We start from the raw sequence: 27,752 nt of genomic DNA, 5'->3' as shown, positions 1-27,752 counted from the left end.
TCAAGAATGGGGCATAGTAGTAACTACACCTTTGTGTACATCTTAAATACTTTCCTTGGATTACATTTCTACAAAAGGAATGATAAGGTCAATGCCAAAACTTCAGTTCAGGTTTGCTCTTTTCCAGCCAAGATTAGTGTAGCTGAAAGAGCACAAAATATGGAATTGCATGGGCTGTGTTCAAATTCCAGCTAAGTATGTGTGATTTGGGCAAGTTTAATCACGCTGAGATTATTTTCTCAACCTTAAAATGGGGCTAGGATGTAAATGTGCTTTGCCAACCAAGAAATTCCACCACGGTAGATTCTTATTATTCCACTTTATGTTTGTTTATATCGAACCAGCTGGTGCTGGGGGCGTGGATCCCCAAGACCATCCCCTGGTGCCCCTCTTGGGGTTGGCAGGTGCCCTCTCCAGAGCTCAGTTTCCGTGGGACTGAGGGGATGGGAGTGTGACAGGAGGGGCAAGATGACTTTTCTGCTCTGCGTCCTCCCACTCTATTCCTAGACGATGCCGTCTACTTGGACAGTGAGCCCCAGCGTCAGGAGTATGTCATGAATGATTACGGCTTCATCTACCAAGGGAACAAGAACTGGATCCGCCCATGCCCCTGGAACTATGGACAGGTGAGTGTCAGTCCCACTGGCAGCCCGTCCAGGCCCTGGGCTTATGGGGAGAGGGAAGCAGGAGAGGGATGCGTTCAAGGAGAGGGGTGTGTTCGAGGCTCGCCAAAATTTCTGACCATTGCTCATTAAAGGTACAGGGAAATGTGTGATGCCAGGGAGTTCAGGTTGCTACAGGAGCAGCCCAGGGAAGTGGGAAGGTGCATCTTTTACTGATCATGTCTGATTTGGACGACAGGAGCAAAGGGGAAAGGCAGCTAATGGCACCCGCCCAGGAGTTCCACTGAGCGTTAGGTTATGGATGAAGGGGCTGGCATCCCTGAGGCTGCTGTGGTGCCCAGCAGTAATTTTGTTTGTTAAACTGTGTGTGTCCCATTTTCCACTCTCTCACTTCATCCTCACAACCCCTGGTGACAGGCCTGGCATCAATTCCCCCACACCGAGGACAAGACCCTGAACATGGCAGCTGGAAACAGGGCTGATGAGCAGAAACGCTCCCTTCCCATGACTGCTGCCTCTTTATTCATTTGTTTTGATGATATATCTTTTTCATTATGAAAGTTAATACATAATTGTTTTTAAAACTTTGCAAAGAAGCGTTACAAAAATGGATACATGAAGGTCATCCTAAGCACCGTCACCAGCTTGTTGTCAGTTCCTTTGCATTTTGCTTTCTACACATGTTCTACAACATGGTTTTATATGTAAAAATAGCATCATGTTAACTGGAATGCTCTGCAGCTTTTGCTCTGTCTAAAAGCCTGCCTCTCATTTAAAGCTCAGCCCACAGCAGGTGCTCCAGTGCCAGGCCAGGGAAGAGGGTTCTCTAGGCTGAGTCCTGATGCCAGAAACACCACGGGAGGGAGAAGATCAGCTCTTAACCACGCAAAGGGGGTGTCAGCTGAGAAACCCTGGAGGTCCCCATGAAGCCTTTTATCAGCTTGATATAGTTCCTCTCCTGGACTTACTCTATAGAACTCCAACATGTGTGGCTTTCAGGCCTAGTTTGGGCCCAGGGGTAGCTACCACCAAGATGAGGCATAGCAACCTTGACTGGCCCCAACTCACTTCCCAACCCCTTACTCAGCAGGAACAGATTGGGAGTCCTGAAGAGCCCCTGGACAGAAGTTTACTGTCATCTGTGAGAAACAGAAGTGAGGAGTTTCTGCTTTCGGAGCCCTGGGTCCCTCTGCTTCTGTCTCCCTTCCTCATTAAGGCATACTGAATGCCTGCTTGGCGCCAGGCAGGGTGCTAAGTGCTAGAGATAGGAAAAGGAATAAAACACTGTCCCTGAACCCACAGTGTAGAGGGGACCCAGACACACAGCAGATCATTTACCATGAAGTGGGGTGTGTAGAGATAAAGAGACAGGTGCAGAGTGTTCTGGGAGCAAAGGGAAGAGCTCTTAGCTGGGCATGGGAGTATCAGAGAGGCTTCCTGGGAGGGAATATGCTTGAATTGAGTTACCCAAGTGATGGAAAGGGGGAGAAACATTCCAGACAGAGAGAAGACATGGATGAAGACATGAAGGAGGGAAATGGTTTGGCCTCCTGCAGGAGTTATAAGGAATTTGGTGTTGCTGGAAAAAATGGTGGCAGTGGTGGTGGGGATATTGAGACATGAGGCTGGAGATGTTGGGGTGGGTGATCTGGAAGAGACTTCTGAAGGAGGTTGGATCTTTGATTCTTTACCAGGGGTATCCAACTGCTGCCGAGAACTGGCTATGAATGCTTACCTAAGAGTTGTTTTGGGCCACAAATTAAATACACAAAAACTAAGGAAAGCTAATGTGCAAAAACAAGGTCCTTGCATAATTTTTGTGATATCCATCACCACGGATAAGCTGTCATAGCCAGCCTCAGTCTGCTGTTGGACACTCCTAGACCATAGGGACCTTTGACTATTTTAAAACAGAAAAGTGAACTGGTCAGACTATCCTCTGGGGAAGATGGATTCTGATTCTTCTTGTTGCCCAGTGTTTCTCAGGAGTAAATGCATTCATTTACACTTGTTTCAACAAAGATGTTCAGACACTCTGCAGTGCACTGGGCACTGTGCCAGGTCTGGGATTATGAGGACATAATGAGGCTGGAATGAGGTAAAATGTTCACTCAGGCAGGAAAGATGGGCCTTGACCACACCACATAACTGAGTCTAAGGAGTAGCGGGGACATACCCCGGGTTATGGAGCCAAACCAGGCTCAGGGCTCCAGCCCTGAGAGGACATGGCATTCACACCAAGTCAGAAAGACCAGGAGCAGCCAGCCTGCCTGCTTTGGGTGGGAAGTTTCACATGCTGTTAGTCAGTCTGGCGCCCCAGTGAACTGCAGGTCGCGGCGCAGGTTATACCATCACTTCAGCAGTAGCTGCCAATGGCAGGCAGGGTCCTCAAGTGAGTGTGGAAGAAGCAATGCAGTTTAGCAAGAGCATCCCAGGGGTTCCAAGAGTGTGCAGATTGAGAGGAGACGGAGAAACAGATTTTTCAGTCAGTTAAACTCACTGGAAAAAAACAAAACAAAAACTGGCAGTCGTCACTTCAAACTGAAGGGGGAGGGATTTGATATGCAGGCCACATGTACCAGATGACTTGTGACCCCAGAGCTTTGGAACCCCACCCCTGAATGGGAGGCAGGCCGTGGCTGTTGTGTTTGACACAGTTACCTTCTAAATGGGTTTGTCTTCCACAAACACACTCCCTCAGAGAGCTGGCTGGGTGGGGTGGGTCATGTCGGTTTTACGTACTCCCACAAGGTAAGCAAGGGCACTTCCCCAGTCTGTGTCTCCCCTGCAGTTTGAAGAGAATATTATAGACATCTGCCTGAAGCTGCTAGACAAGAGCCTGCACTCCCAGATTGACCCAGCCACAGACTGCGCCCTGCGGGGAAGCCCCGTCTATGTCAGCAGAGTGGTGTGCGCCATGGTGAGGTCCCTGTTGTGCCCAGGGAGGGAGGAAGCTGTGTGTGGGGTGCCCTGCCCACTCACAGTTGCCCACTGCAGTGGGAGAATAAAGAGTTGAGAGGAAGGACCCCCTGGCAACGCCATTTGAATGAGATTGATGCCAGAATGAGGGTAAAAAGTTTTCTCAATCAAGCTCTGAAATAGATGGGTTCAGGCTTTCACCTCTGTTAATTCCAAATTGGATGCTTTGGGAAAGGCTGAGGGCAGCTCCAATTTGGAAATGATCTTGTTTCTCAATTCCCTTTGTTCTGAATTATTTTTAAAGCTCTCAGAGCCAGGACACAGCTTTACAGCAGATGGGAGGGTATGGGGTAAAGGGACAGATAGAAACAGAATAATAAACTAATTAACAGTGGAGCACAAGTCAGACTCGCCGGCCCCACCCCCCACCCTTCCCTAGCAGGTCTGGAAGTGCCTAGTAAAATGAGGTCGAAGTTCTCCTCTGTGTGCCAGGCTGTGAGCCTTCCAAGGAAGCCCACATATCACATCTTACTGAAGAAATGGCTGTTTCTATGCTTCCCTAATATGGGTGTTCTTCAGATCAACAGCAATGATGACAATGGGGTGCTCAATGGAAACTGGAGTGAGAATTACACAGATGGCGTCAACCCTGCAGAGTGGACGGGCAGTGTGGCCATCCTGAAGCAGTGGCGTGCCACAGGCTGCCAGCCTGTGCGCTACGGGCAGTGCTGGGTCTTTGCTGCTGTCATGTGCACAGGTAGGAGGTAGAAAGGGCCCCATGGAAAGACCAACATATAACAGCGCAAGTGTGCACCCTCTGAGCTTTTCTGGTCCCAGTCTCACACAGTGCCCACTCAGGCACATTTGGAAGGAAGCCCTTTCCCTCCAAAATGCCTCTTAGCTGGCCACAGGCTTCATACATTTGAGCTTAGTTCAGACCATGGTTCTGCAGTAAAAGTTACACTTCCCAAGATACCTGGTGCCCTTCGCTTCTTCTGAGCTTGAGCAGCCTGACATTCCTAAGAGCCTGGCTGGGAACTGTCCAGGTCCAAGATAGAAATGAGATGAGAGGCCTAGTAATTAAACTGACCAGTACCCTTTCTGAGCATAGAGAACAGCGTTAATGAAGATATGTAGGTATAAGGGAAACGTGTGTTTGGGCTGAGTTGCGGGCCAAGGGGTCAGAGCAAAATGACAGCCAAGTAAAGTGACCTTGAGTTGTCACAAGGTCAGAGGGCCTGACTCAGGCCAGGGAGTTAGGGAGGCCCCTGGTCCTCACCCTCACCCTGTCCCTCCATGGTTAGGCTGGTTCTCAGCCTCTTTTTTGGCATTCGAATCCTGATTAGGGTCACAAGCAGGAAGTTATGAGTTGTGTTAGCTGGGAACAAGGCCAAGTAAGGCTTTCACTCACATGACTCTTTAGTTGAAGCCACGATTTACCCATAACTTGGTGTTTATTGAGGGCTCAGGCTTTCTGTGTAGAAATCCCCTCTGTGAAAAAGCTTAATGCAATCTGTGTGCTGGACCTGTCCCTGGGTTCTTAGAAGAATGTGACAGCTCTAGAGGAGGCTTACAGAGCCCCAGGCTGCTGAGCAGACAGTGCTAGGCCTCAGTTCAAGGACACAGGGCGGTTTCTTTCAACACCAACAGAAAGTGACCATATAAGCTGATGCTAATCTGTACTGTCTGAAGCTCACTCATCCACAGCCGCAGAGCTCCATTGTGAGTGGGATACTTTGAATGCCCAGGGATAAGAAAGAAGGCAATCAACAGATCGAATCCCAAAGTCATGGAAATCTGGGTGAAGTGGGTCTGAGTCATTCAGGAAGCAGGCGCTAGACTGACAGGCAGATGATCGATCTTGTACAAGATAGAGAAGGAATTTTCCAGTGTATGGGAAGCCCAGTGTCTAATGGGCCTGGTGTGTGTGCAGAGCGAGTGAGTGGAATTGGGCGTGGGTGTTTGGAACTGGGTGATGAAAGAAGTGGAGTCAGTGAATGGAGATTACGCGAGACCAGACCAATTAAAATGTTTATGAGAATCATGGCCCTTTGGTGACCTGGAAAACAAAAGGAGGGGCAGAGTAGTCAAATATGGCAGCTCAGTCAACACCAGCCTTCCCCAAAGGAGCCACCATGTGGCCCTTCCTCTAGAAGCTTCTTCTATATATTAATAAATATAGCTGTTTGAAAAACTCATTCATTTCTTCAATACTTATTGAGTCCTTTTCTATGCCAGGCACTGTGTTCCAAGTATTCTTGGACACAGAGATGGGTAAGACCCAGTTGCTATCCTCCACCAAAGTTAAAGTTTAAGGATTTAGTCAAACTCCTTAGCCCAAAACAGCCACCAAAACATGTTTTGTTTTGTTTTTAATTATTATTACTATTTCACAGCCACAGTAGCTAATGTTTACTGTGCTAGAACCTGGCAGCTTAGAGTAGTGGTAAAGCCTGTAGCCTCCATAGGCAGACTGGGGTTAAATACCAGCACTACCATTAATTGGCAGAGTAACCTTGGGTAGGTCACTTGATTTGTGCCTCAATTTCCTCACTCATATGATGGGGAAAATAATGGGACCTACCTCAGTAACCTCAATAGGGTTATTGAAAAGATTAAGTTCATACATGAGGAGTGCTTGGAATAGCACCTGGCTACAGTGAGTATTCCATATTACCTAGGAATGTCCAGTTTGACCCCTTAAAGGACCTTGTGAGGTAGGATCTGTCATTATCTCCATCTCGCCGAGGAGGAAACTGAGTGGCAGAGCCTGTCTCACACGGGAGTCCGGCTAGCTCTGCAGGCCATGCTCTAACCATCGTGAATACTGCCCCGAGAGCATTGCTAGCAGCTGCCATTTATTCAGCACCCACTAAGTGCTCCAGGAATGCACTCAGCACTTTCGCTATTTCTAATTCTCACAACCACCTACAAAGTAGCTAGCATTACAGCCATTTACAGATAAGAAAACAGGCATAAAGTGACCTACTAACTCTTGTCTGACTTAGAAGTGCAATCTCCTTTCTGCAGCCCTGCCTCCCGTGTTGCCTTTTAAACTGTCAACATATTAACTTCAGCTTCCCATAGAACATAAGAGGCTTTGTGTCCATTAAAGATATAATTATAACATTTTTGACAGGCTGTTTCCTTGGTATCCATTTAGTTGGCTATTCCTTGGAAATTTCAGAGCAATCCCTTGCACTCAGGACCAGTCACCCCAAAGCTGCAGGTCATTAGGCTCTTCCTTTCCAACTGTTCCCTCCTTGACAAGGTTGGGACCCTCAGTCCCTGGCTGTGGTCCGGGAAGTAGCCAGGATGCCTTGTACTGCAGCAAGCGAACAGAGGGGACAGTGATGTTCTGTTGCCTAAGTTCCTTCAAAACTCTCCCCCAAATCCAGGGGTGAAAAAGCCATATAGTGTATGAGTCTGTACATATTTGTAAAGACAGAAAGTAGATAGTGGTTGCTTAGGCCTGCAGGGAGGGGATAAATCAGGAGTGACTGGTAATGAATACAGGGTTTCATTTTGAGGTGATGAAATGTTCTGGAATTAGATAGTGGGAATTATTCAACAATCGGTGACTATATCGTAAACCATTGAACACTTTACAAGGATGAATTTTATGGATGTGAATTATATCTTAAGAAAGTTGCTGAAGAAAAAACTTAGGAATATGCCTGGTCTGTTCTTGCCCATACCTGCATGGGGCTGGAGGCTAGGGTGGGGATACCACTGAGTTGGGCTGAAGGTTAGAAGGCACCAATGTGTGACTATGAGAAGGTCTATGAGCATCATCCTCTCGTCTGTAAATAGGGTCCCAAGAGCAGCTGTGGAGAAGGGAGGTGCGAAATGGTGGAGATCCGGGAGACTACATGGGGACGGGGCCTCTCTCTTCAACCAGAGCAATCCCACTTGTATGTCTTTTTTTTTTTGAGACAGAGTCTCACCATGTCACCCTCGGTAGAGTGCCGTGGCATCACAGCTCACAGCAACCTCAAACTCCTGGGCTCAAGTGATTCTCTTGCCTCAGCCTCCCAAGTACCTGGGACTACAGGCACCTGCCACAACACCTGGCTATTTTTATTGTTGTTGTTGCAGTTGTCATTGTTGCTTTAGCTGGCCCAGGCCAGGTTCGAACCCACCAGCCTTGGTGTATGTTGGCACCGTAACCAATGTGCTATGGGTGCCAAGCCCCACTTGTATGTCTTTAATACAGTGAATCCCACTTATGCTCGACTTGCATCTAGAGTCCTCTGCTTAAAAGGTTTTTGAAAATTTCTGAGGTAGATGTTATCAAGTTTTTTCTTTCTGGATAATTTTTGTTTTTTTTTTTTTGAGACAGAGCCTCAAGCTATCGCCCTGGGTAGAGTGCTGTGGCATCACAGCTCACAGCAACCTCCAACTCCTGGGCTCAAGTGATTCTCCTGTCTCTGCCTCCCAAGTAGCTGGGACTCCAGGCATCTGCCACAATGCCTGGCTGTTTTGTGGTTGCAGCCGTCATTGTTGTTTGGCAGGCCTGGGCTGGATTCGAACCCACCAGCTCAGGTGTATGTGGCTGGCACTTTAGCCACTTGAGCCACAGGTGCCAAGACATTTCCAGATAATTTTTAATTTTTTTTTTTAGTGACAGGGTTTCACTATGATGCCCAAGTTGGTCTCAAACTCCTGGCATGAAGTGATCTCCCACCTTGGCCTCTCAAAGTGCTAGGATTATAGGCAGGAGACACTGCACCTGGCCTAAGAACTTTTTCTAACTCAGTTGTGTAGTGGTCTGTGTAAAGTACCTCAACTTCATTTAGTACAATTAACTCTTGTTTTCATTGTTTTCACTGAGCCCTTAGTCTCAAAGAAGAACCTCAGCCAAGGCCCTGGTGTGGTATTTTGCCTTAACCTTTCTTTAGATCCAAGTCCAAACTTTCTTTTGTGCAATTCCCTGGCTTAAATACAAATGTACCTTTATTTTCCATTGATTTATGAGACATCAAGATTTTATGGAATGTTCCCTCAGATGGTTGTTGATTAATGTATGACCAGTATTTAGAAAAATGTCTGGCACATAATTACTTTTACCTAAATGTTAGCTATTATATTATAATTAGTCTGATACTATTTTAATCTCTGTCCCCAGGGCTCCGCAGGTTTAGCTGGGTCTTGTTTGAAAGTTGTTTCTAGGTGTTCCCCAAACTTCAATTCCCCATCCACTCCACCACATTTTTTCCTTCTACTTTTCTTCTTTCTTCCTTGGAATGTTTAGTGTTAATCATATTCCTTATCTCATGGCACTTATAATGATCAATCTGTTTCAGAACCTTCTTTTTAAAAAATTAATGAATTTAGGCCGGGTGCTGTGGCTCATGCTTATAATCCTAGCACTCTGGGATGTTGAAGTGGGTAGACTGCTTAAGCTCAAGAGTGTGAGACCAGCCTGAGCAAGAGCAAAACCCTATCCTTAAAAATAGCTGGGTGTTGTGGCAGGTGCCTATAGTCCCAGCTACTAGGGAGGCTGAAGCAAGAGGATCACTTGAGCCCAAGAGTTTGAGGTTGCTGTGAGCTATGACGTCACAGCACACTGCTAGGGCAACAAAGCAAAAAAAAAAAAAAAAATTAATTAATCAATTTCTCCCTTGGTCCAGCCTCCTAGAATTTTATCCCATGCTTTCATAGATCACCCCTCAGTCAAAACATGAGTGACCACTCCGCAAATCTCTGAAACACTCTGTTCAGTTCTTTCCTCTCCATATTACTCACCCTGAAAATTCTAGCCACTTTAGCTTCCCTGAATTGTGATCTCACCTCCTCAACCCAATAAGACTGCTTGGCTCTGCTTGGGGTTCTCTTTCCTATGTTGTGGCTTGGAAGCTGCCTCTAGGAAGTCCTTCAGTTTTGGAATTTATACAATATTTTTCTCCCATGATTGGACTAGAATTATGTTTTAGAGAGGAAGACCAAAAAGTTAGAGTGCCATACTCATCACGTCATACATATCAAAGGTATATACTTTCTTTCTTTTTAATTTTTTGAGCTAGAGTCTTACTTTGTCGCCCTTGGTAGAGTGCCATGGCATCATCATAGCTCACAGCAACTTCAAATTGTTGGGCTGAGGAGATCCTCTTACCTCAGCTTTCTGAGTAGCTGGGACTATAGGCACCTGCCACAATACAGGGCTAGTTTTTCTATTTTTAGTAGAGATGGGGTCTCATTCTTGCTCAGGCTGGTCTTGAACTCCTGAGCTCCAGGGATCCACCTGCTTCAGCCTCCCAGAGTGCTAGGACTACAGGCATGAGCCACCAGGCCCAGCCTAAAGATACAAACTTCCAAGTTATCACTTGAAAGTGATAAAGCTTTACTTTAAAGCTCACGCTCTAAAAAGAACTTCATGGCCCGTCTTTAAACCTACTCAGTGTTTTAATACACCATCAGGACAGTGTCACCACCAGTCAGAAGGGAAGTTATACTCCCCAGGGTAGGATGTTGGCCTGGACACTTGGCTGAGGGGGTTGGGCCTTTGCTGGCACAAAGTGGCAGGGGTAAGGCTATAGTTTTTGTCTTTATAGTTAATTTTTCCAAACCAGAATCTAAATTAAAACCAAGCATTGCACCTGGTTGCAAGGTCCTTCCTGTCTCTTTCAGTCTAGAGAAATGCTTTGTTTTAACATGTGACTTTGTTAAAGACACTAAGACAATTGTCCCGAATAACTTTACCTTTTGAATTTAACTGGGGCTTTTGTTGTATTGTTGATCTTCTCATGCTTCTGTTCCTTGTATTTTATAACTGAAAGTTGTAAATAAAAGCATAAAATATTCAACTTAAACATTTTGGCTAGAGGCTGCCCCTTTTAAAGCAGCCTTCTGACTGTCCATTCCTAGAAGTGCTCGGAGTTTTTGTCTTTACTCCATTAGTGCCAGTGACTGATTTCTCTGAGATGGGAGAAAGTAGATTCTAGGAGTGCTTGTTGTAATGGGGCCTCTCTTTCCAGTTAAGACAACCCCGGTAACCTTCACAGATTTCCCAGAGAGCCACAGAGCAGGTCTCATGGCCCTATGGAAACTGCCCAGTCCCATCCTCTGGGCTGTTATCTTTGTCTAATACATGATCTAGGTCCTACACTCTGCACTTAGCCCCCTAAAGGTTGATGTCCTTGATTCCAAAAACAGTGCTCGTCTGTGCTTCTTGAGTAACAGACAGAATTCACTGACCTTGGTTTAGTTCTGAATTTCCCATCTCCTGTCAAAAAATAGTCTTGGTAAGGCCTTGCTATAGTGCAGGCTAGACTAGATATAATCATGGAAAATAGATGACATACTTTGCGTATTTAAGATACTGTTAAGAAAACAAGTAAGATTTCATTTCACTGCCACTGCAGATGAGAGAAAACAGTACAAATACGACCCCACAATGGCATAGCTGAAAGCCCAGGGCAATGTGACTGTTATGGGTAGCAGCAATTAAAGGCACAGGAGGATGAGGGCAGGCAGTAATATTTTTATCATCTGGAAGCTTAATGCAATTATAATTTCTTTTACCTGTGAGCTGGAGCTGTGACCTATGAGCTGGAGCTGTTCCTCAGGCAGGATAAACCATGTAGGTGTGGCAGTGAAACTGACTGAATGAATTTCAACAAATTGAACACTAACTTTCTACTGATTTTTCTTATAAAAACTGGGGCCACATTTCCACACCGGGGTAAAAAGAACTTCACAGCCAGTCTTTAAACATACTGTGTTTTAACCATCAGGACAGTGTTACCACCAGTCAGAAGTGAAGTTATACTCCTGAGGGTAGGAATGTCTTTAGTCCAAGGGCTTGACACTTGTCACCAAATGAGTGCTGAGTGACCGAATATAATTATTAATGCCCAGAATGTGGTTAAACACCTTGGGAACCCTGCAGTCCTTTTCCAACTCCGGGATCCTGTCTGACCTTACCCAATTGTCATTCCATGAGTGTGTGTGGACATCCACACACACTCATGTCCCATGTGGGTTTCTCTTTTGTGAGGGACTCAGATCCCATAAAATTGTCAATGACAAATCACCTAAATCTGATATCAGACTGTGAGATATCAGGACTGATAGTGAGCAGAAACCTTGTTTACAGGTCAAAGACACTTTACTTCAATAGGAATTCAACAAACACCTACGGTGAGCCCAGCACTGTCCTAGGAATGAAGGAACGCAAGAAAAGTATCCCACATGAGCCCGACTCTAGGGGGATTTATAATTTCACAAACAAGATAAGTCAGATATATATTTTTTTTAATTTTTAATCTTTTATTTTATTTTATTTTATTTTTTTGTAGAGGCAGAGTCTCACTTTGTGGCCCTCGGTAGAGTGCCGTGGCCTCACACGGCTCACAGCAACCTCCAACTCCTGGGCTTAAGCGATTCTCTTGCCTCAGCCTCCCGAGTAGCTGGGACTACAGGCACCCGCCACAATGCCCGGCTATTTTTTGGTTGCAGTTTGGCCGGGGTCGGGTTTGAACCCGCCACCCTCAGTATATGGGGCCGGCGCCCTACCGACTGAGCCACAGGCGCCGCCAGATAAGTCAGATATATTAAAGTATAGAGTGCTTAATCCAGTGCTAAAATGCGTGACACAAGTGATTGGGATTATGTGAGAGCATGAGAAGGGATTGATGTGGTGTGGAGGAGCCAGTGACAACTTCAGAGAGGAAGGAGCACCGAGATTGAGGTGTGGCTGGGATGTCCTAGTGATGCTGCAGTGGCGTGGTCTAGACTTAAAAGCATGGGAAGCTTTGAGAACAGAGACTGCGTTTAAATCCTGCCAGGTTTTCCTCTTTCTGTCACGTGATCGCCACTTCTCTAAACTTCAGGTGTCTCATCTTTAAAGTTGGGATAGTCATAGGAAAGAATCAAGGAGGATAGTGCTGTACAGTGCTAGGCACCATGCCTGGCACCTGTGGCAATGTTGACATCCTTCACTAGAAAGAAAGGTTGGGAAGACTTAAAGACAGCAAGTTCAGTTGGGGATGTGGTTAGTGACAGTGAAGTCTCAGATTCAGGAGTCTGGGGCACAGAAGTAAGAAGAGAAAGAATGCCAAAGACGGAGTGAGTGCTTTGTGAGAGAGCAGAATGAGTGAAAACACCTATGTGCACGACTCTGGCTACACGGATCTGAACACCATGTGATACTGAAGCTGACCTTGGCTCTGTAGCTTCATTCTGTTCTGCTGTAACAATCCGCCCCCCATCCAAGTCTTCTCATAAGCCATGATGAGGAAAGAGTGAGCACAGATCAGTACAAATCCATCACCATTCAAAGCTTATGCTCTAAAGACAGTAGAGCTTAGTACCCAAAGCATAGCACACATCCATTAGAATAGCACTGAGCTGCAGCTGGAAATCACCAGAATGGACAAAAGATTCACAAGCCATCATTCATTCATCCATCCAGCAAAGATGCAAAATGGGCTTTTTCCTGTATTGTTAGTGGCTATATAATAATAAAGATGAATAATATGCAGTCCCTGCCCTCAGGAAGACGGAATCATGAATAAATCAGTACAAGTCTTATACTCTGGTCTTTTTTTTATTGTTAAATCATAGCTGTGTACATTTGTGCAATCAAGGGGTACAATGTGCTGGTTTCATATACAATCTGAAATATTCTCATCGAAGTTTTCAATGTAGCCTTCATGGCATTTTCTTAGTTACCATATGTGGACATTTGTATTCTGCATTTAGTAGGTTTCGCCTATACCCATTCTAAGATGCGCCATAGGTGTGGCCCCACCCATTACCCTCCATCCACCTTAATCTCCCCCCTCCCTTCCCCTTCCTTGGCCCCTTACCCATATTCTTGTGCTATAGTTGGGTTATGGCCTTCATATTAAAGGTATAAATTAGCTTCATATTAAGGCTGAGTACATTGGATACTTTTTCTTCCATTCTTGAGATACTTTGCTAAGAACAATATGTTCCAGCTCCATCCATGTAAACATGAAAGAGGTTAAGTCTCCATCTATCTTTAAGGCTGTATAATATTCCATGGTATACATGTACCACAATTTGCTAGTCCATTTGTGGGGCGATGGGCACTTGGGCTTCTTCCATGACTTAGCAATTATGAATTGGGCTGCAATAAACATTCTGGTACAGATGTCTTTTTTATATTGTGATTTTTGGTCTTCTGGGTACATACCTAGTAAAGGAATTATAGGATCGAATGGCAGGTCTATTTTTAGATCTCTAAGTAGTCTCCAAACATCCTTCCGAAAGGAATGTAGTAGTGTGCATTCCCACCAACAGTGTAGAAGTGTGCCCTTTTCTCCACATCCACGCCAACATCTCTGGTTTTGGGATTTTGTTATGTGGGCTACTCTTACTGGGGTTAGGTGATATCTCAAAGTAGTTTTGATTTGCATTTCTCTGATGATTAAGGATGAGGAGCTTTTTTTCATGTGTCTGTAGATCATGGGTCTGTCTTCTTTAGAGAAGTTTCTCTTCAAGTCCTTTGCCCACCCCGAGATGGGATCACTTGTTCTTTTCTTGCTAATACGTTTGAGTTCTCTGTGGATTCTGGTTATTAAACCTTTACCGGAGGTATAACCTGCAAATATTTTCTCCCATTCTGAGGGCTGTCTGCTTGCTTTACTTACTATGTTCTTGGCTGTGCAGAAGCTTTTTAGTTTGATCAGGTCCCAGTAGTGTAATTTTGATACTGCTTCAATTGCCTGGGGAGTCCTCCTCATAAAATATTCACCCAGGCCGATCCCTTCAAGAGTTTTCCCTGCACTTTCTTCAAGTATTTTTACAGTTTCATGTTTTAAGTTTAAATCTTTTATCCAGTGAGAGAGTCTATCTTAGTTAATGGTGAAAGGTGTGGGTCCAGTTTCAGTCTTTTACAGATCGCCAGCCAGTTCACCCAGCACCATTTGTTAAATAGGGAATCTTTTCCCCACTGAATGTTTTTAATTGGCTTGTCAAAGATCAAATAATGGTATATAGCTGGATTCATCTCTTGGTTCTCTATTCTGTTCCAGACATCTACTTCTCTGTTTTTGTGCCAGTACCATGCTATTTTGATCACTATCAATTTATAGTACAGTCTCAGGTCTGGTAGTGTGATTCCTCCTCCTTTGTTTTTATTTCTGAGTAATGTTTTGGCTATTCAAGGTTTTTTCTGATTCCATATAAAACAAAGTATTATTTTTTCAAGATCTTTAAAATATGACAATGGAGCTTTGATAGGAATTGCATTAAAATTATATATTGCTTTGGATAGTATAGACATTTTAACGATGTTGATTCTTCCCAGCCATGAGCATGGTATGTTTTTCCATTTGTTAACATCTTCAGCTATTTCTTTTCTTAAAGTTTCATAGTTCTCTTTATAGAGATCTTTCGCATCCTTTGTTAGATAAACTTCCAAATATTTCGTCTTCTTTGGCACTGCTGTGAAAGGAATAGAGTCCTTGACTGTTTTTTCGGCTTGGCTATTGTTGGTATATATAAAGGCTACAGATTTATGGGTGTTGATTTTGTAGCCTGAGACATTGCTGTATTCCTTGATCACTTCTAAAAGTTTTGTAGTAGAATCCCTAGTGTTTCCCAGATATACAATCATATTATCTGTGAAATGAAAGTTTGATCTCTTCTGACCCTATGTGGATACCCTTGATGGCCTTTTCTTCCCTAATTGCAATGTCTAAAACTTCCATTATAATGTTAAAGAGCAATGGAGACAATGGGCAACCTTGCCTGGTTCCTGATCTAAGTGGAAATGATTTCAATTTAACTCCATTCAATATGATATTGGCTATGGGTTTCCTGTAGATGGCCTCTATTAGTTTAAGAAATGTCCCTTCTATACCCATTTTCTTAAGTGTTCTGATCATGAAAGGATGCTGGATATTATCAAAAGCCTTTTCTGCATCTATTGAAAGAATCATGTGGTCCTTATTTTTTAGTTTGTGTATGTGCTGAATTACATTTATAGATTTATGTATATTGAACCAGCCTTGAGACCCTGGGATAAATCCCACTTGGTTGTGGTGTATAATTTTTTTGATGTGTTGTTGGATTCTGTTTGTTAGGATCTTATTGAGTATTTTAGCATCAATATTCATTAGAGATATTGGTCTATAGCTTTCTTTTCTTGTTGGGTCTTTCCCTGGTTTAGGGATCAAGGTGATGTTTGCTTCATAGAATGTGTTGGGTAGTATTCCTTCTTTTTCTATATTTTGGGAGAGGTTTAGTAATATAGGCGCTAGTTCTTCTTTAAAGGTTTGGTAGAATTCTGACATAAAGCCATCTGGTCCTGGGCTTTTCTTTTTAGGGAGATTTTGTATAGTTGATGCTATTTCAGAACTTGATATAGGCCTGTTCAACATTTCCACTTCATTCATTTTGGTAGGTGGTGTACCTCCAATCTGATTTCTTTCAGATTTTTATATTTCTGAGAGTAAAGTTTCTTATAATATTCGTTAAGGATTTTTTGAATTTCTGAGGGGTCTGTTATTATTTCATCTTTACCATTTCTGATTGATGAAATTAGAGATTTTACTCTTTTTTTCCTGGTTAGGTTGGCCAAAGGTTTATCTATTTTATTGACCTTTTCAAAAAACCAACTTTTGTATTTATTGATCTGTTGTATAATTCTTTTGTTTTCAATTTCATTTAATTCTGCTCTGATTTTGGTTATTTCTTTTCTTCTGCTGAGTTTGGGGTTGGAATTTTCTTCCTTCTCCAGTTGCTTGAGATGTCACATTAAGTTATTAATGTCCTCTCTTTCCATTTTCTTGAGGAAGGCTTGCAGTGCTATAAATTTCCCTCTTAGGACTGCCTTTGCAGTATCCCAGAGGTTCTGATAATTCATGTCTTCATTATTGTTTTGTTCCAAAAATTTGGTGATTTCCTTCTTAATCTCATCTATAACCCATCTATCCTTCAGCATAAGGTTATTTAGCTTCCGTTTTTTTGTATGGGTATGCAGATTCCTGTTGTTATTGAGTTCAACTTTTATTCCATGATGGTCTGAGAAGATGCAAGGAATAATTTCTATTTTTTAAAATTTGCTGAGGTTAGATTTGTGGCCTAGGATGTGGTCAATTTTGGAGTATGTTCCATGGGCTGATGAGAAGAATGTGTACTCAGTTTTGTTGGGATGAAATGTTCTGTAGATGTCTGTTAAGTCCAGGTGTTGAATGGTTAAGTTTAAATCTAAGATTTCTTTGCTTAGCTTCTTTTTGGAGAATCTATCCAGCACTGCTAAAGGGGTGTTAAAATTTTTAAGTACTATGGAACTAGAGGAAATCAAGTTGCTCGTGTCTGTTAGAGTTTGTCTTATAAATTGAGGTGCATTCTGGTTGGGTGAATAAATATTAATAATTGAAATCTCATCATATTGAGTATTACCTTTAACAAATATGAAGTGTCCATCTTTATCCTTCCTTATTTGGTTGGTTTAAAGCCTATTGCATCTGCGGATAGGATTGCAATGCCTGCTTTTTTCTGCTTTCCATTTGCCTGGAGTATAGATGACCATCCCTTTACCTTGAGTCTATATTTGTCTTTTAATGTAAGATGCGATTCTTGTATGCAGCAGATATCTGGCTTGAGTTTTTGTATCCAGTCAGCCAACCTGTGCCTCTTTAAAGGACAATTTAAACCATTTTATTAATTGAGAATATTGATAAGCCTTTCGAGGGTCTGGTGGACATTTTTAATCCTTTTGTGACTGTGGAAGTTGGAATTTGATCAAAATTTTCTGGGTGGGTTTACTTTTGTGGTGGAGGATTATGCTGGTCTTTATGGAGGATAGGTCTGAGAATATCCTGGAGAGCTGGTTTAGTTGTGGCAAATTTCTTCAACATGTCGATGTCATTAAAGTATTTAATTTCTCCATCATAAATGAAACTCAGTTTAGCTGGGTACAGGATCCTGGGTTGAAAGTTATTTTGTTTAAGGAGATTAAAAGTCGATGACCATCCTCTTCTAGCTTGAAAGGTTTCAGCAGAGAGATCTGCATTTATTCTAATATTCTTCCCCCTGTAGGTGATGGTTTTCTTTCGTCTTACTGCTCTCAGAATTTTCTCCTTCATATTAACTTTAGTGAAATTGATTATGATGTGTCTGGGGGATGTCTTATTTGGGTTGAGTCGTGCTGGAGTTGTGAAACTGTCTGCTATCTGAATTTCAGAATCTCTTGGCATGTCTGGAAAGTTCTCTTTCATAATCTCATGGAGAAGAGACTCTGCGTCTTGTGAAACCACTTCATCGCTTTTGGGGATCCCTATAAGATGAATATTGGTTTTCTTTGAATTATCCCAGAGCTCCCTGAGAGAGTGATCTGTTTTTGCCCTCCATTTCTCTTCCTCTTTGAGAGTTTGGGAATGTTAGAAAGCTTTGTCTTCGATGTCAGAAATCCTTTCTTCTGCTTGCTCCATTCTGTTACTGAGGGATTCTACTGTGTTTCTCAGATCTTTGAGGGCTGCAACTTCTTGTCTCAATGTGTCAAAATCTTTGGTCATTTGGTCTTTGAATTCAATGAATTCTTGAGACATCTTTTGGGTTACTGCTTGGAATTCTAATTCAATCTTATTTGCTATCCAGATTCTGAATTCGATTTCTGACATCTCAGCTATTTGTTTGTGCATGGGATCTTGTGCTGTGTCTGCCCCATTGTTCCTTGGGGGAGTTGATCTACTCTGATTATTCATATTGCCAGAGTTTTCCCCTTGATTTTGTCTCATGATTGTTTTTCACCGTTGCCTCTGGCCATCCTCAGAGTTGGGGCAATGTCTCTCTGAGATTAGACCCTGTGGGGATCACTCTATTGTTGCTGGATCTTTGTAGGGAGTGACCTGTGTAGCTCTTCTGGGGCTACCCCAGCCAAGGAGTTCTGGTTGTGGGAGCAGCTCCAGAGTGTGACACCCCCAGATCCAGCAACAGAGCCAGGGGTGGTGCACACGATTCTGGGAGTGCCTGGTGCCCAGTGACTTTGGCACAGAGGGCCCAAGGCTCCAGCAGCCTCTGGCCAGGAGAAGGGCTCTGCGCAGAGGCAGGGAGGGCTCCAGAGGGCACGCGGCTAACAGAGTCCCTGGCCAGATGAGTGCTGGTGTGGAGGCAGGGAGGGTCCAGGAGGGAGGACGTGGGGTTGCACAGCTCCCAGAGTTCCTGGTCAGTGTGTGCGGAGGCCTGGCGGGCGTGGCGCAGCTCTTCCAGAGTTCCGGGGGGGTGCCCATCTCAGTCCCAGCGCAGCTCTTCTGGAGGTCTGGGAGGGTCTATACTTTGGTCTTAATAGAGAACTACTTCAAAGTGCTTTGGGACCAATTGCCTGTTCTAGGGTGGAAAAGTGCCCACCAAACCAGGCTTACAGAAGTTAGCTTTGGCCTTGAGGCTTCAAGTGGCCATTCATGAACTCATCTGTGAGGAGGAAGAATGAACGGAGGCTTGCTCCCTACTCTTTCTCCTTGCACACCCCTCCGTGGCATGTCCTCTTGTTCCCATGAGAGTCATCCACTCTCCCAACTGTACTTCTAGCATAAATGTGCCCACACAATGCTCATGTCTTTCCTCACTCCTGTTTCAGGTTTCTTCCATGGCAGCTTTTCAACCTTCAGCCTCCCCTCTGAGGCTGTCCTGTGTCACCTCCGCCTATAACTTGCTGCCCTACTTCTCTGTCCCTATTTAGACCTGCTGCTCAAAGGAGAGCTCAGGCTGTCCTTTGGGCTTATAGCCTCCCTTTCCCAGCCCACGTCTCCACCCTGAAGAGACTTTGTGCCTAAGTGCAGTGTAATAAGGAGCCTAGACTAGAATCTACAAGCAGTTAAATGTTTAAACTAAAATTTAACATTTATTTTAAAATGACAGTAATATGTCTGAAGAACCCCTAGAAATATCTATATTTTTTGACTTAGTCATTTTACCTCCTAGAATCAGTCCAAATGGGGAAAAATATTGATCTACAAAGATATTCATCATAGCATTATCTATAATGGGGGAAAATTGAAAACTAATTAAATTTCTAATAATAATGACTACTATAAATCTTGGTTTGGGCAAATATCTGATAACATAAATACATCTCGGTGAAAATACTACCCTGTTTCCCCGAAAATAAGTTATTTTCAGGTGTGCTCCCAAAGATGCGCTAGGTCTTATTTTCAGGGGACGACTTATCTTTCCTGTAAGTAGGTCTTATTTTTGGAGGATGTCTTATTTTTGGGAAAACAGGGTAGAATTTTGAACTGTATGCATATTATTGAGAGGTGGACTCAGTATTTTCAGCAGGCTTAGCAGTGAAACCAGACTTGAGTGATAGCTCTGCCCCTCACTAGCTGGGTGTAGCAAACTTCCCTTAGTCTCTGATTCTTTGTTTTCAAAATGGAGATAATAACAGCAGCTACTGTGTCAAGCTGTCCCGAGGATAATGTATGTAAAATATTTAGCACTATCCCTGGCTGTTAGACACTATTATTAGTATTATTAAATTGGAGGGGCATCCTTGCTAGAGGGGACAGGGATCCCCAGGGCATTTAGTAGTAGGATGGGCTGGGGGATATTCCTATATTTAAAAGCACACAGAATGGGGCAAATATGGCAGAGGATAAAGAAAAGAAGTTGGCTGGCAAAGGGAATATAGAACCCTCAGGAATAAAGACAGCACTCTATCTTCTTCAAGAATTTCTCTACCAGGTAGAGTGAGATTCTCACTTTTCCAAGCTTTGGTTACATGATTTCCTTTCCTTCCTTGGCTTGATCCGTGATGCTTTCATTAAGAGGCTTCCAAGATAATTTACACAGGGAGAAAAGGAATCCAAGTCATAGAATTCTTTGCCTAACCATCTGATGGTCTCCACCAATAACCCTAACCACAGACAGAAATAGAATTCAGTCTTGTCAAAGGAGAGGCCTGCTCGTCCCATGCTGCTGGCATGAGCAGGATTGCTCACGACATGCTAGTCTGTCTGTCGGCTGTGCCAGTGCTTGTCTGAGCAGCTAGCATCTTAACAGAATGTTAAGAATCTCTCCCATAAGCTCAAGAGGTGGGGAAGGAGGTTGGAAATGTCACCATCCCTGTGCCCCAGACAGCTCCTGCCTGGTCCTACTCATGCCAAATGAGTGATTTGTGTAGGCCCAGGGCCCTCTGTGGTTCCTGGATCCACAGCCCACATGTGGCTCATATAGGCCCAGGGCCCTCTGTGGTTCCTGGATCCACAGCCCACGTGTGGCTCATGCAGGCCCAGGGCCCTCTGTGGTTCCTGGATCCACAGCCCACGTGTGGCTCTCCTGCCCTCTTCGCAGTGATGAGATGCCTGGGGATCCCCACCCGCGTGATCACCAACTTTGACTCCGGCCACGACACGGACGGAAACCTAATCATAGATGAGTATTATGACAACACAGGCAGGATTTTGGAGAATAAGAAGAAGGACACCATCTGGTGAGAAACAACCACTCGGTCCATTTCTAGAGCTGCAAATCAGGGCCCAGTCCTGTAGCAGGATGGAGGGCAGGGCTGTGTCCAAGAGGCTGCTGCCTCGTGTTCTCCCCCCCACACTTCTCGCCAGTCTCCAGCCCGGAGACAGCTGAAGAAAGCCGCGTGGGGTTTAGAATCCTCACATCTTATGAGCTCTCTGCTCTGGGTTGGAGTTTTCCTCTTGTCACCTCCCTACCTTCCTCACCTTTGGGCCTACGGGAGGGATTTACCGATGGCCACAAAGCCCATGAATGCCTCGGCAGATCAGCCACACACATAGAAAAGGGCTGCGGGGACTGTTTTGTGAGAGAGAGTGAAGGATTTTTAACTTCAGTTGACTCTGGAAGCCTTTACTGCCTGTTTACAAACTGAGTCACCAAAGGGAAGCTCTTTCCAGGGAAGCGAATGGAGGCCCACCGGGAACAAGAACCGTCACCACTCACCCACAGAGGTTCCAAGCCCCATGTGCACCAAGTCTGAACTTCTGCCTAACAGTTCATTCTCTTGCCCATGCCCACCTCTGCTTCCTCTCCCTCAGCTACTACCCTCCTCTGGCTTCTCCTGCAGGGATTACCATGTCTGGAATGAGTGCTGGATGGCCCGAAAGGACCTCCCTCCCGGATATGGAGGCTGGCAGGTGCTGGACGCCACACCTCAGGAGACGAGCAATGGTAAGGCTCTCCTGAAGAAAGGCCACACCCACTCCCACGGCCAGGACTCCTGCCTTTGCCTGGCTCTGGGGCAATGAGGATCCCCTGTTGTTCTTCAGGCCTCTACTGCTGCGGCCCTGCCTCCGTCAGAGCCATCAAAGAAGGAGAAGTGGACCTGAACTACGACACACGCTTTGCATTTTCTATGGTGAATGCTGACTGCGTGTCCTGGCTTGTCTATGGAGGGAAGGAACAGAAACTTCACCGGGACACGAGTTCTGTGGGCAATTTTATCAGCACGAAGAGCATCCAAAGTGATGAGCGGGATGACATCACTGAGAACTACAAATACAGAGAAGGTAGGACTAGGCCAGCCCCACTCAGAGCCCACGGCCGTGGGTGCCTTCTCCATCCTCAGGAAACCAGAGCAGATGCAGGTAGGACCAGGTCCACCGCCTCCTCAGCCGTTAAGTTGTAAGGCTCCAGATGGGGTGTCCTCGCTGCCTCACACCCATCACCACCCCACGCCATACAGACCAGCAAATTTCAGAGACGTGCACATTGACTGTGGAGCCTTTCACAAGCTTCACCCCAACAGAATATGGATTGTTTGCCCCTGCTTACCCCCCAAACCAGCCTTTCACCATAGACAGCAGGGGATGTAGTAAACTGTCTCCTAGAAGTTAACTTAATTGATTTCATTTAATTAAAATGAAATGACTCTGTGGGCGGAGTCAAAGTTGGTGATCACGTGGATGGGGATCCCCAGGCATCTCATCACTGCAAAGAGGGCTGTGGATCCAGGAACCACAGAGGGCCCTGGGCCTAGAAGTTAACTTAATTGATTTCATTGCCCCTGCTTACCCCACAAACCAGCCTTTCACCATAGACAGCAGGGGATGTAGTAAACTTCTCCTAGAAGTTAACTTAATTGATTCCATTTAACTCGTTTAATTGTGTTCCATTGAGTGTTTGGAAGACAGGCCAGATCACCAGCCAGCACCCAGGCTCAGGGAGGGCCAAATGCTCACTCCTAGCCCCACCAGTCCAGGGCCAGCAGGGCCAGAGGGTGAGGTGAGATCCCTGGCAGGAGCTTCTTACCAAGACAACAGGTGGAGGGGGTGGCTGACATGGTCAGGTATACACGAATTCCTGGAAATTGAGAAAGGTCAACCATTAAGTTTAGGAATAAGGAAGCCAAGAAAAAATATCCAGTTCCTGAGAGCCCAGAAGCAGGGTAAGGAGCCAAAGCTGACATCTGGCTGGGGAGGATCTGAGCAGAAGTGAGGCAGGGTGGGTGGAGGGCAGGGGCTGAAGAATTGCTGGGAGCACAGGTGAGTAGGTGCCTGTGGTTTGCCTATGTGGACTTTGGAGGCAGACACAAGGAATCTCCAGAACTTCCCTCCTGGGAAGTGGGTACATGGTAGGAGACAAGCATTGAACACAGCCCAGCAGGGCCTTCAACCCTCACTCCTGGACTCTGGCCCCAGAAACAGATGCTGAGGTAAGGATTCAAATACAAGTGGTTTAGTTATGAGGCAGTCCAGGAAATACTGGTAGGGGAGTGGAAATGAGACAGGAAAGGGGAGGAAGTGAGCTTGGAGTGTGCCTCCTAGCCTGTTAGCCTGTGGACAGCTGGAGCTTACTCCTGCTGGGAGTAGGGTTGCCAGGGAAATACAGGGCAATAATGCTTTAGTATAAGCATGTCCCACATATTTGTTGTTTATCAAATTAAAGGGCCCTGAATTTTTATTGCTAAATCTGGCAACCTTAGCACTGATTCCGTATGAGGTGAAGAGTGGCACTGCAGACTTAGGGCACCAGGAGGCAAGGGGGCCAAGGGGCCTGTCCAGTGACTCCTGTCGGGCATGAGCTGAGGGCTGTTCGCGGGGTTTGTAGATTCCCTAGCACTTCTGGCCCACCTCATTCATGGGCTGAGTCTGCTCTGGTGGCAGAGAAAGTCTCAGACAGAGTCATGGGAGCTATAATTTGAAAGCAGGGCCTTTGGGCACTGAAGTGGCAAGTGCTAAGGGGATATGGGCTGGGCAGTGATAGGTTTGCACAGAGGCCCACAGGGTCACCTGTGAACTTGGTGGGGGTGGGGGGGGTAAGATTCCAGTGGGCCTAAGTGTCTTGCTCAGGTGTGGCTCCTGGGTCCACAGTGTTCTATCTCCAGCAACCCAGCCTGTCGGGATCAGGGGTTGAGAAACAGATGCACCGACTCTGATTCACATGTCTCTGGGATGCTGGGGAGTATTCCTGCTCACAGTGACTCTGAGACCGAGCTGGGAGGCCTGGACCACTCTGAATATATGTGTGTGTGTATATATATACATACATATATCCATATATATTATATAAAAATATATATATTATATGAAAAAAATATATATTTTCCCTTTGCTTCTCAGTTCTTTTTTTTTTTGTAGAGACAGAGTCTCACTGTACCGCCCTCGGGTAGAGTGCCGTGGCATCACACGGCTCACAGCAACCTCTAACTCTTGGGCTTACGCGATTCTCTTGCCTCAGCCTCCCGAGCAGCTGGGACTACAGGCACCCGCCACAATGCCCGGCTATTTTTTTGTTGCAGTTTGGCCGGGGCCGGGTTTGAACCACCACCCTCGGCATATGGGGCCGGCGCCCTACTCACTGAGCCACAGGCGCCGCCCTGCTTCTCAGTTTTTTAATTTCCAGGAATTAGTGTACAGCTGACCAAAAATCTGATTCTGGAAAAAGAAATCACACCATGCCCTGATGTCTTTAAGATATTTATTCCTAAATATATATATATAAGATATATAATAAAATTATGTAATGGATAATTTATATAATATATAATATCTAATTATATATTATATCTAATAAAATATTACATATATATATTTCTCTGCATTTGTGGACCTTTGTCTTCCCCTTGAGGATGTCAGGGTGTAGTGTCCATGGTCACCACCACAGGGTTAGAGTTGAGCATATGTGGTTTCCACCTCAACTCTACTCCTTGACAGCTGTGTGATTTGGGCAGAGCATGTGACCTTGCTGAGTCTCCTTTTCTCATCTATATATGAAATAATAATAATAACACATCTCTCTCAAGGTTCATATGGGGGTGAAAGGTATGAAATGCTGAGCAGAGCCTGACTCTTCGAGAGCATGTGGTGAATGGGAGGGAGTGCTTGTTATTGGAAGTGAAAGTTCCAAGCTATTGATGAAGATGCTGAGGGTGGGGTGTTCAACCAGAGCTTCCCTCTGGCTCAGCCTGACTCACAACTGGGGTGCTCTGCCCTCAGGTTCCCCCCAGGAGAGGCATGCCTTTCTGAAGGCTTTACAGAAACTGAAGGCCATAAGGTCCCAAGGCTCCACACGAGCAGGTCCCCAACTTTCCAGGCCCACATGGCCAAGCCAGGACCACCCTCGGACTCTGGATACGCCTTCCCTTCAACCCAGTGATGTTATTCAGGTCTCCCTGAAATTCCAGCTGCTTGACCCACCCAACATGGGCCAGGACATAAGATTTGTCCTGCTGGCCCTCAACATGTCATCCCAGTTCAAGGACCTCAAAGTGAACCTGAGTGCCCAGTCTCTACTGCACGATGGCAGCCCCCTGTTCCTGTTCTGGCAGGACACAGCATTCATCGCACTCTATCCTGAAGAAGGTAAAGATTCTGAGTGTGGACATGCAACAGACTGTGTACACAGGGGCGGTTAGGTCTATGCCGATGGGGTCAAGCCAGCCAACAGGGTTGTGGGGGAGACCCTGGGATACCATTCCTCTTACTGTCCCATCCAGCACAGATTCCGCCTCCTTCCCCCCTCCCTCTTCTTTTCCCATCCCCTCCTTTCTTCTATTCCTCCTTCTCCCCTTCCCTCCTTTACTACCCCAAGGAAAGTAGCCAGTGGGAAAAGCCTGAGTTTGGAGTCTCAATTCACCCATTTACAGAGGAGTGACCTTGGGCAACCCATTTTGTCTCTTTCAACCTCACTTACTTCATTTGAAAAGCTGGTACTTCCTTCAGCAGAACTCAGCGCATGTTGGCTCCCACCTCTCTGTGGAAGAGTCTGCCAGATCTGACCCAGGCCCAGCTGATAGTCTCAGCTACTCTCACCTTATCCTTGTGTTCTCTCCTTAGAAAAGACTTACTCCTGCACAATCCCCTATTCCCAGTATAGCCAGTACCTGTCAACAGACAAGCTGATCCGCCTCAGTGCCCTAGTTGAAGAGAAGAGCTGTGCTGAGAAGGTCCTGGTGAACAAGATCATCACCTTATCTTATCCAGGCATCATGATTAATGTAGGCAAGAGTCCTGCAAATGGTCTGGGTGGCCCCTTGGATCTGGCTGGGAGGGAGTGGAGCCTGCTGAGAGGGGAGCCTGGACCTGCTCAGGAGAGCATCCCTCCTTTTCCTTCACTTCTTCTGGTGCCCAGAAGGGGGAGGTCTATCTGAGAGGTCTTCATCCTCTTGTACCACCAGAGGCCTTATTGATGGTTCCTCAAGTAGGTGCCACGGGCAATGATGAGAGACCCTCCTGCTGGGGCACTTCCCAATGTCAACATAAGGAATGGGAGCCCAGATGGGGGGGCTTGGGATGACAGAAAAGCCCCGCCTGTAGGTCAGCTCAGACTTGATTTGCCCTTTTCTGTCTGTGCATCCTGGGACAGCCCCTCAATCTCTGCTTCTTGAACCATCCAAAGAGGGATTTAGACCAGATAGCCCTTGAAGACCCATCCTGCTCTGGCATTTTGCTGACTTTTGAGTGAAGGGTACCCTTCCTTCCAGGGCTTCTCTCCAAGGCCTACAAGACCACTAGACCCTGCTGAGTGAGCCTAAGGAGACTCCTGGTGGGGAAACACCCAGATTTGGTTAGAACTTGAGCTGATATGTATATAGCATCTTAGCAAAGGAGTAATAAATTTTTAGAGAAGTAATAATAGAAAGGAAAACAACCTTGAGTCTCTAAGGATAGCAAATTGTGAGAAGGCAAACGTATAGGAAACTCATGGTAGAGAAAGCCAAGTTCGTGAAGTTTGTTTACTGATAAAGGTCTGAAGTTGTCTCAGTGATTAATTTTTGTCCTTCCTAGGAGAGACGGGAAGGGAAAAACTGTGAATTTATGTCAGGCAAATAGGGGTAGAGCAGAGAGCTTTCATTATACAGGATGGACATAAAGTTCACGTGCAATTTAAAATAGTTTAACATTGTAAATTGCACACAAACTTTATGGACACCGTGTAAATCTGCTACGTCTCAGTTGTCTTCAGCTCAAAATGATCCTTATGCCAAAGTGGCATATTTTGGGGTGGCCTACCCGGCCACACTACAGAACAGTGTCCTCCACAAATGTCCAGTGAGTTGGGGAATGAGGACTAATTCTTTGCTTGTTCCTTTACTCTGTGTCTTTGTTTAGGTTCTAGGACCTGCCATTGTGAACCAGCCACTTTCCATACAGGTGATATTTGCAAACCCCCTCTCAGAGCAAGTTTCAGACTGTGTGCTGACTGTGGAAGGAAGTGGCCTCTTCAAGAAACAGCAGAGGGTCCTGTAAGTGCTGGGAGCACCTGCCCAGCCTGCTCACTCATGTTATCCTGGAATTAGCACTATTCTTCTTCCAGACATGGGCGATGAGGCCAGATTCAGAAAGCTCTCCCTTCTGCTCAGGAAACTGACTTGGAAAGCACTTTGGGGCTATCAAAATGCCTACTGTCATCTGACATTCTCTGTTCTCTCTTGTAGCATTGGAGTCCTCAAACCCCAGCACAGAGCCAAAATCACTCTGAAGACTGTCCCCTTCAAGAGTGGCCCACGGCAGATCCAAGCTAATCTAAGAAGTGACAAGTTTAAGGACATCAAAGGTTACAGGAACGTATATGTAGAATTTGGGTTATAAATTCTGGGATAACAAGCTGGATGTGTGAGTTTTAAGCTTCAGGAAAAGGATCAAGTTCAAATGCAAGCTATACCATTCTCCACCACAACAGAGGCTTCACAGTGTGTGAGCAGCAATGCCCACAATGGATAAATTCCTGGGCAATTTGCACATCTCCCCAGGACTTTTCAGGGCCCAAGGATTCTACGGTTTCCTGTCTAGTAGTATGATTTGGCACCGACGTCAAAGAATACCA

The 27,752-nt window shown here is 45.4% G+C and overlaps 1 protein-coding gene across 1 annotated transcript in view; it reads left to right on the top strand.

Annotated features, from left to right (window-relative positions):
• TGM5 (transglutaminase 5) overlaps positions 1-27,530 on the top strand; it is a 37,769-nt gene extending 10,239 nt beyond the window's left edge. The window contains exons 4-13 of the mRNA XM_053594474.1: positions 508-626; positions 3,415-3,543; positions 4,122-4,299; positions 20,811-20,949; positions 21,553-21,656; positions 21,755-21,994; positions 24,923-25,288; positions 25,763-25,923; positions 27,038-27,171; positions 27,364-27,530. Of these exons, the coding sequence (XP_053450449.1) occupies positions 508-626; positions 3,415-3,543; positions 4,122-4,299; positions 20,811-20,949; positions 21,553-21,656; positions 21,755-21,994; positions 24,923-25,288; positions 25,763-25,923; positions 27,038-27,171; positions 27,364-27,517 (1,724 nt within the window). The 3' untranslated portion in view covers positions 27,518-27,530. The remainder of the gene's footprint in view (positions 1-507; positions 627-3,414; positions 3,544-4,121; positions 4,300-20,810; positions 20,950-21,552; positions 21,657-21,754; positions 21,995-24,922; positions 25,289-25,762; positions 25,924-27,037; positions 27,172-27,363) is intronic.
• The last annotated feature ends 222 nt before the right edge of the window (positions 27,531-27,752 follow it).

This window comes from Nycticebus coucang, chromosome 6 (assembly GCF_027406575.1).
Source record: "Nycticebus coucang isolate mNycCou1 chromosome 6, mNycCou1.pri, whole genome shotgun sequence".
NCBI lineage: Eukaryota > Metazoa > Chordata > Mammalia > Primates > Lorisidae > Nycticebus > Nycticebus coucang.
Note: the sequence above shows the minus strand (reverse complement) of the source record. Positions and strands in the feature narration are given on the sequence as shown.